Raw genomic sequence first — 9008 nt, 5'->3', positions numbered from 1 at the left:
TAAGGCATCTCAAGCGCCACAAGATGCTGACACACAGGTAGTGGAATCAAGCTGTCACTGCCTTTGCTCCTATTCTGCACAAAGTGTTCTTACCTCAGTGACTTGTTCTTAAGATTAACATTTAGCTAAAACTCAGAAAAAGGAAAATAAGACAAAACAGATAGAAGAACAGAACACTGAATTTTCCTTGTGAGGGCTGCAGGAAGGAGAACAAAATCTAACTACATGCTTAGGATGCAAGAGATCTCCATTTGAACACAGTTTACATGTTCTATAAAATGTATTTGATTTAAATACTTACTGCTTACTAGCAGCATTAGTTAGCAACAAGAAAAACTGCAGCTCTAATACTAATCATATATTTGTTTTCCCAAGCTGTGGAATGAATGACTGAATGCATCATAAATGATTCACTATTTCTTCATTCAATATGTTTTCTAAGCATCTGTCCAAAGTATGCTGTTTTCAGAAACATTTAGGAGTTGATATTTGGCATTTAAAATTCATTTCTGATGAAACTAGAATGAAAATAGAGCTGAAAACACTGAAAGATTAGCATACAGCATGTTAGACAATGTACACAGCCTATCAATCTGTGCTGGTAAGAAAGTGTTTTTCTCGTCTGTAATGTGAAAAACAGAGCTCTTTAACTTCATATTTGTTTGTAAACCAAAAATTTTTAATCTTTCTATATCAGAATGCAGATGACAGTCTTATCTTCTTATCTGCTGCTTTACTTTTGTACAGAGACTGAAAAGGAAATAGTAAAACTGAATGCATATTTAACACATACTTTAACTAATAAAACTGTAAATTATGTCACATTGCAAATTGTTTCATAGCTCTGAATTACCTGTTAAGAACTAATAAGGCAGTGGCCTTCAAATAGTTCCTTGAGGATATTTCTCACACTATTAGAACAGAATATAAAGCTCATTCCTGCAATTTTTTTCTGCCTCAGTAACTGTTACTCATAAAAAAAAAAAAATAATAATAATAATAAATAAAATAAAATAAAATAAAATAAAGTAGGACTGTACTATGTGGGAAATTGTGGGGCTAAATACCTTTATTCAATTTAAAATTTTACTAGACATCTCCTTTAAAATCAAATTATTTTCATAAGGAAGATAGATGTTTATCTCCTCAAACCTCAGCACTTTAGGAGAGTTGTCTAAATTAAAGTTTTGTATTACAGCTAGCTGATACTTTACAATTTTTAGTTTTGCTTTGCTTTTCACTGTATTTTACTTGAGTGAGAAGGGACGTACATAGAAATCAATGGCTGCAAGTAGCTGGTAACAAATGCAGTACAGGAAAGGTAGCAGTCAGCTTTCTGCATGTCTCTGATAATACACTTGCACAGTGAAAGGAAACACTCTGTACATTCATCTGCTGATTTCTTTGTGGCAAAGATGCTATTTATCTCTACTCATGACAAACCGCAAAATAATTTTGTGATGCAGGTCACTGCTCCCTCATAGTTCATTACTTTCAATCAGGGGGGGAAATTCTCATGGATTATTCTCTTCATGTGTTTGAGTATTTTAATGAAACCTTCCCCAAATAGCAGCTGGAATAGAAAAATTACAATGAAATCCCAGTCAGCAACCATGGATCTGCCATTGCCTTCCTGGAGGCCAATTTTTGTTCTAATACTGTAGCCTCTCATCAAACATTCCATTAAGATCATGACAGATTTTATATTGTTCTCAATGGACTTTAGTGCAGTTTTGTTTGAACCTGGGTACTGAAAAAATAGACTTAAAAGGCCATAAGATAAATTGCCTTCTGAGTTTTGACACGGGAAAAAGCAAAATGCCTTAATTCCCTTTCCACATTTTCAGGTCTCATCCTTTATTGATATTCAGCCAGGTGTTAGGTTAATTTTGAATCAAACAGTAAGTTCAAAGAGTAATGGGAATCCTAGATCTTTCAAATTAAAAAAAAGCAACAGAAAATGGGAAGACACAGCTGATTATCTCTGTCCATTGCCACTGGGCTCTCTGCCCATTTTCTTCTTTATTTTTTTAATATATTTTTAATTCATTAATTCTAGTGAACTTGCATGGCAAGTTCAGGAGGCTTTGGCAATATAAAGTTTAGGACAATCTCATTTTTTTCATTAAAATGAACTAAGAGCACCCACTTGCTGCAAGATTGTTCAATGGATATTATAAATGAATGAGACGTTTATTTTTGTGCCAGCTCAGCTACCAGTGTTGACAAGATCTGCATCTATTTTGGCAAGTGCCCTGCCACAATGTGGTAATAAAATAGGCCTTTTATACTTGAGTCTAATTTACTTTAGTTTTACTCATTTATTTATTTATTTACTTGTGTGAAAGGAAATTCTGTAAGGGATACTTTGGAAACAGCAAGGTCACGGAAATGTCTGCTGTATAGCTGTTATCAAGCATTTTTCCACTGAGAAAGAATAAGCACATTTTCTGGAGGAAAAAAAAACAAAACAACAACAACAACAACAACAACAAAACAGGTGCTATGAATTTAAGATGTCTGATTTTTGAGCATTGTTAGGTTTCAAATGGCATACTTACTGCTTGTTGCTGCCAGCTGTCCGGTTTTGTGTTTTGTTCTTTTAAACAAACAAACAAACAAACAAACAAACAACAAAAAACAACTCACTATGCATATTTTACCACAACCTTCAGTGGCATTTCCTAGCTAAAGGCTGCTCATGGAAAGAGAGAAATATACTCTATTAATTATTATTCTGGTTAAAGGCATTTTTATAAGTAGTGGTGCTAGTATGGCTGCAGGTGTGATTTCAAACTGGTTTTCTTTAAATGAGTGGAAAACTATGGGAGAAAAATGCTCTGCAAGCAGTACTTTAGTTTTTACAGGTTCATACCATTACATTTTATTACTCATTAATAACATGCCTGAATGAAACAAAGAAAAGTGACAAGAAGAGCAGCACATTTAAATTCAATGAGTTTAATTAAAGAGTTGTAAGTCTGTTTTTGTGAAATTGGAATGAAGATATCTGTCTAGTGTCACAGGAACACATGTTGCAGGATCAGGTTTTACTGTATTTAATAACTCATGTTTTTTTCCTGTTTGTATCATCTTGAGAAGATATTGGACTTCTAATTCAAATAATAAAAGAGCAATGAAAAGTTCTCCCTTCACATTTACATAGTCTCCTTAACGAAGAAAAAATGCAGAAGATCCAGTTTCCCTCACACAGAGTATATGTAATACAGAAGCTAGCTCCAAAGAATTAATTTAATTTTTCTTCAGAAATAATCAGTGCCTTTCTGTGAGAAATGAATTTCAGGAATATGTAGTATTCTCATACTTTCATAATACTAAAATAAATGAAAAGAGTGATTATCCACAAACCTTTGACAGCTTGAATTATTTTTTTCATGAAATACAGCTATCAAACTGTGCATAAACAGAAAATATTCTAAATTGAAAAAAGAATATCTATTTCTAATAAGTAGAATGGCAAAGTCTGAGCATTATCTTAACACACTTACATAGACTAAATAGAATCACCATCGATAAGAAGATTTCATTAGGCCCAAGGTGAAGCAATGTGGCATTCACAGTAAGAAAGCAAAAAAAAACTACCTCCAATTGCACTCTGTACTTACTCTGTAAGGCAGGTATCAGCTGCTGCCCAACTTACATCAGTTGAAATAAAATTGTTTGCTAGCAGTACCAAAAAGCATGGCCCAAATCCTCAATGAATCAAAGTGTACTAATTCTGGGAAATAAAATGAGCTATAACATAGCCAGCAGCTAAGCATCTGTGAAATATGTATTTCTTGTAGCAAAAAGAAGCATTATAAGATAGAGAAAATAAATTATTAAGAAAATATATAGCTTTAATTTGCAGACATATAAACACTTTTGGTACATTACAGACATATGATGCCAGAAATCAAAATAATCAGTTTTAAGCATAACACTAATTTATCTTGTTCACACAGAAATCTGATGTAATCATCATACAAAAGATAGTTTTCAGCTCTTAAAACTAAGTGAAAGTGAGACATCACTGATAAACCTGCTGCTTTGCTGCAGAGGCTACAGCAAAGAATAAATTATCGAGAAAATATGCCACCAGTCTGACAAGTCAGATTTTGGATTTAATCCAAAATCAAAGCCAATGAAAAGGAGCCAGGAATGGTAGCCAAAAGTCAGAAATAAGATCGTTCACATGAAATACCAATCCAGAAAGGAGCAACAGTCAGTACAAACTAAGTCTATAATTCTCTAGAATATGAAGAGATTTTTTGTTTTTGTCTGGCAGATCAGATTCAGAAATATCACATGAAAAATCTATTGCACAACCAAACTGATGGAGTACTACCGACATTGCTCAAAGTACAAAAAGTGTTACTTCTGTGATAATGAAAAATTCAGCCATTCCCTTGCTTCCCTGCATCTGGCATGTTTATGAGGATGACCATGGGCTTTTGTCTTTATTTCCTGTAGGAAACATTAAATATAATCTTTCATAAAAATGACCAGCATACTGCTGGAACAAATGATAATGTGGGTGAAATCTGGAGCAAATGAAAGATGGAATGTCACAGCAGTTCCGATTCTCATTACAGTATCTTGCATTCTTTCTCAACAGGAATTGCACTTCTTGTTAATGCCTTTTCTATCCTACTGTGTAAGCTTTATTTGTGAGGTAATAAACATTCTGTATTTTTATTTGTTTATTATTATTATTTTAATAGTGCATCTTAATATTCTTATTCTTTTATTTATCCATACATCAGGACAGACATCTCTCTTTTTGTGTATGTAACTGTCTGTATGCCGATGTGTATTTTATGCTAAAAACAATATATTCAAAATATTCTCTGTTTATCTCATGGACAGTTCCCTGCTCTGGAGCATCCGATGCCCTCTTGTGGTTAAAAAGATTTTTTAACCTTAAAGTAATTTCTTACTTTCTCCCATTTTTTTTTTTTATTATTATTATTTTTTTACGGTCACTGATCATACTGATTAATGAAAGCTGCAAATGATGTCTATGCTTTTATAGACATGGTGCTAGCTGTTAGTACTAAGGTTTCATAAAAAAGCTGTACATTGAACTTGAGTTTAAAAAACTGTAAACAGCTATCTACAATTACATTAAGTTATAAATTAGCGGTCCTTCACTGCAACCTGTCAATATAGCCCTCGGCTAGCTGTTTCAAAGTTGTCCAAGGTTTCTCAGATATTGATTTGGATTATCCACACGGAAACATCAAATGTTAGAAATCTCCACTGGTTTCTTCTCCAACATGTGCAGGTTAATTCTTCCATTTAATGGGATTTGTACTTCCAAGTTTTCATCTACTCTGTGGTGCTTTTTCCCTTTTCTTAGACAAATGTAAATGCCCATCCCAGTTACTAAAGTGATTGAACCCAAGCTTATTATTGACAGAGCTACTAAAGTAGGCATGCAGGATGCTGACTCCATTTTTTTATGTGTAGGTTCTACGGATACTTGTGGCTGCTTCTCTTCTATATTGATATCAGACTCCTTTCTTAACAAACTTTCAATGTAGCTCTCATTGCTAACAGTGTCATTGACAAAAAGATTCACCATGACAGTGGAATGGAGTGGTTCTGGATAGCCGTGATCACTAACTTTTACAAGCAGGCGATACAGACCATAGTCATTTTGCATGAGTGACTCTTCCAAGGTGATATTACCAGTTTTAGGGTCAATCCTAAACGACTCTGGTCGGGGGCCTCTTCTTCCTATGATGCTGTATGCTATGACTGCATTCATGCCAGTGTCCTTATCAACAGCATAGACCTCAGTGATGGGAGAGCCAGGAAGGGTAGAAGGAAGAACCAACAAATAAGACATATTAGACTGAGGAAACAAGACCAAAGGAGGGTTGTCATTTATGTCTAAGAGAAGGATTGTTATTTTTGCAGTAGACGACAAGGCAGGATCACCACCATCAACTGCTTCAATCCACAGAACATAGGAGCTTTGCTGCTCCCTATCGAGAGAGACTTTAGCTCTCAAAACTCCTTTTCCAGTATCTATAACAAAAATATCACTTCCATTCAGAACTGAAAGAGCAACCCATCCATTTTGTCCTGCATCAGCATCTGTTACACTGATAACTCCAATTTCACCAAAACCTGGAAAGTTTTCCGGCACAAAAAAGCTGAAATCCTTATTGATAAATCTTGGACTATTATCATTTTTATCCAGTACAGTGATGGTGACAGTTGCTATTGATTCTCTTGGAGGGAATCCAGAATCTACTGCTTTCACAGTATATCTGTATTTCTCTTTTTCTTCTCTATCCAATTGAGTGGCAACTGTAAGAACTCCTGTGGTTTTATCTAAAGAAAAATAGGAAGGAGCATCGGGCCCTAAAAAATAGGACACTTCCCCTCTTTCTCCACTGTCAGCATCTGTAGCATGCAGTTTGGTCAAGAAAGCATTAGGAACATTATTTTCCTCAATCGATAATTCTATCAGCTGTTGAGAGAAAACTGGTGAGTTGTCATTGTCATCCAAAACTTGTATTTTTATTACTTTGTTTACATTAAATCCTTCAGAGTTCCATGCAACTACAGAGATTTCATACAGCTGTTGTGTCTCATAGTCTAAAGGTTTTGTGGTCTCTAACAAGTATTCATTGTTGTATGGCTTGTATGGTGAAAGCCTGAAAGGTCCATCACCATCCAGATAGCAATTGACTTTATATTTTTCATCAGGGTCTTTGATGGTAAAAAATGCTATTGGTGTGTTGATGGGCTCCAGTTCCTTTAAGTATACCACTCCTTCCATTTCATTAGCTATGAAACGAGGGACAACTTCAGGTGGCCTCATCATGACTTTGATGATGGTCACTAGCACCGTGATAACAGCAGGGATACAACCAGGACCATTGCCCAGTATGATCAGCCTGTGAAGCCTTGGAGTGTTCCCATCAACCTTACTGGACAGTGTGATCACTCCTGTACTTTCGTCCAGATGGAACAAGTCTCTTGATGGCTGAGGGACCTTCTGGCTGTAGGAATAGGTGATTTGTGCATTGGATCCAAGGTCCAGATCTACTGCATGGACAGTGGCCACGTGTGTTCCCAGGCTGGAATTCCCATAAAGAGTGATATTGAGCTGTGAGTCACTGAATTGGGGGCAGTTGTCATTGATGTCACTGATGCCAATAGTAAGGGTAGCACTACCCACAAGTGGAGGAGTGCCCCCATCCTCAGCAACAATGACTGTGACGTACTCTTCTCGTGTCTCCCTGTCCAGAGCCCCCATGACAATCAGGTAGGGGGTCCGCTCTCCATTTTCATTCTCCTCCACATCCAGGGTGAACACACCATAGTTATCTCGCAGACGGTAGGTCTGGACACCATTGGTGCCCACGTCAGGGTCAAGAGCAGGGTGCTCGATAGCCAGGCGGGTGTTCACAGGTGCATTTTCAGGCACTGAAAGGCGAATGTGGGGCATAGGGAAGCGGGGAGCATTGTCATTGACATCACGGATAGCAATTTTGACCTTCACCAGGCGGAAGTACTCCTGTGGCAGTACCAGCACATCCAGCAGAAGCAGACATGAGTCAGGTGAGGATGAGGAGGAGGACAAGAATACAGTATCTGCCTCTCCAGGGACAGTGGCCCCACCACTCTCCATGCACAGAGCCTCCCTGTCAATCTCCAAAGCCGAAGTGTGTAGCTCTCCAGAGCGGTTGTCCAGATGCACATACTGTCCTCCCAAGCCACGAGAAGCCAGAGTGAAGGAGAGGGGAGGCTGGGCAGCTGCAGGGCTCTGCCCCCCAGTCATGGGCAGCTGCAGATCACGGGCTAGGCTTCCAATGAACACGCCGGCAGGCAGCCCCTCATTGAGGCTGTAGAAGAGTTCGGTGGCACGGCTGTAACTGGCAAAGCAGTTGAAAGGTCCAACGAAGAGCAGGAACAGGAACAAGTGCTGTGGAGAGAGAAGCACAGAAGTGTGGGGGGAGAGTGGTGTTAGAGAAGGAGGAGAAGCAGGAGGCAGCCACCCCCTGCCCACCACCTCCCCTACAGCTACTGTGAGCTGGGAGTGCAGCATCTGCAACCAGAAGCCATTATCTCTCCCCCCTCTTTTTCCCTCTCTCCCCTCCCCCACTCCAGTACAGCAGCTACTCCCAGGGCATCACCATCTGTACCCTCTAGGCAACACCAGCTGCACTCCCCACAGCACATACTCCTTGCCAGGGATGACCCAAGGGCATCAATACCCCCACCATGCAGCACTCCCGATGAGCCACTGGAATGAGCCCTCTTCTCACCCTCCCCATCCCACTGAGCTTCTCCCCTTTCCCACCAGCAGCACTCGCCCTTCCACTTCGAGTAGACCCTCAAATACTTTCTTCCCAACTCCCCTTGTTTCAGGAACGTGAAACAAGTCTGTGGTTCCCCTCCGCTCCAAAGCTTCGCTCTTTCCGCATGCCCGGGCTACCTACAGCCCAAGCCCAACCACGGCCCACGGCCGCCCCCAAGCTCCAAGCTCCGCCGGGCACCAGCTCACATCGCGACCCGTGCAGCGGAACCGCGGAGCGGCAGCGCGCTGGAAGTTGCCGGCGTTGGTTGGCAAGCGCGTCCTCAGTCCTCCGCGAAGGGAAAAGGACTCCCGAAGTAACTTCGGGTGTCGTCGCCTCCACGGGGGACTTTTCCTCCTTCCCCCGATTATTTTTACTATTATTATTATTTATTTTTATTTTTTTTTACCACCCTTTCCCATCTTCGCAGCTACAACGCGCGTCGGCAGCAACAACAAAACTTTTAACGGTAGCTCTGATCTGTGGAGATCGGAGACGAGAGGGAAAATAAAATAAAAATGAGAATAAATAAAATACCCCCAAAACCTATATACATATGTACATATGCGCCCTAATAGATATCCGAATTTTGCTGCTGCGTGCAAAGTCGGGCTCGGGAGGCAGGACGCGGAGCCTCCCCTTCCTCCGCCCCAGCCCTCACCTGTAGGCTGCCGCGGGCGTTGGGGCTGC

At 39.6% G+C, this 9008-nt stretch overlaps 1 protein-coding gene across 1 annotated transcript in view; it reads right to left on the bottom strand.

Moving 5' to 3' along the window:
• Nucleotides 1-2252: 2252 nt before the first annotated feature.
• Nucleotides 2253-9008, bottom strand: part of PCDH20 (protocadherin 20) — a 97535-nt gene continuing 90779 nt past the window's right edge. Inside the window, exons 2-3 of the mRNA XM_031552050.1 lie at nucleotides 8980-9004; nucleotides 2253-7945 (exon numbers count right to left, since the gene is read on the bottom strand). Coding sequence (XP_031407910.1) covers nucleotides 5243-7945; nucleotides 8980-9004 — 2728 coding nt within the window. The 3' untranslated portion in view covers nucleotides 2253-5242. The remainder of the gene's footprint in view (nucleotides 7946-8979; nucleotides 9005-9008) is intronic.

Source organism: Meleagris gallopavo, chromosome 1 (genome assembly GCF_000146605.3).
Source record: "Meleagris gallopavo isolate NT-WF06-2002-E0010 breed Aviagen turkey brand Nicholas breeding stock chromosome 1, Turkey_5.1, whole genome shotgun sequence".
NCBI classification, from domain to species: domain Eukaryota; kingdom Metazoa; phylum Chordata; class Aves; order Galliformes; family Phasianidae; genus Meleagris; species Meleagris gallopavo.
The sequence above is the reverse complement of the archived record's forward strand: the minus strand, read 5'-3'. Positions and strand labels throughout refer to the sequence as shown.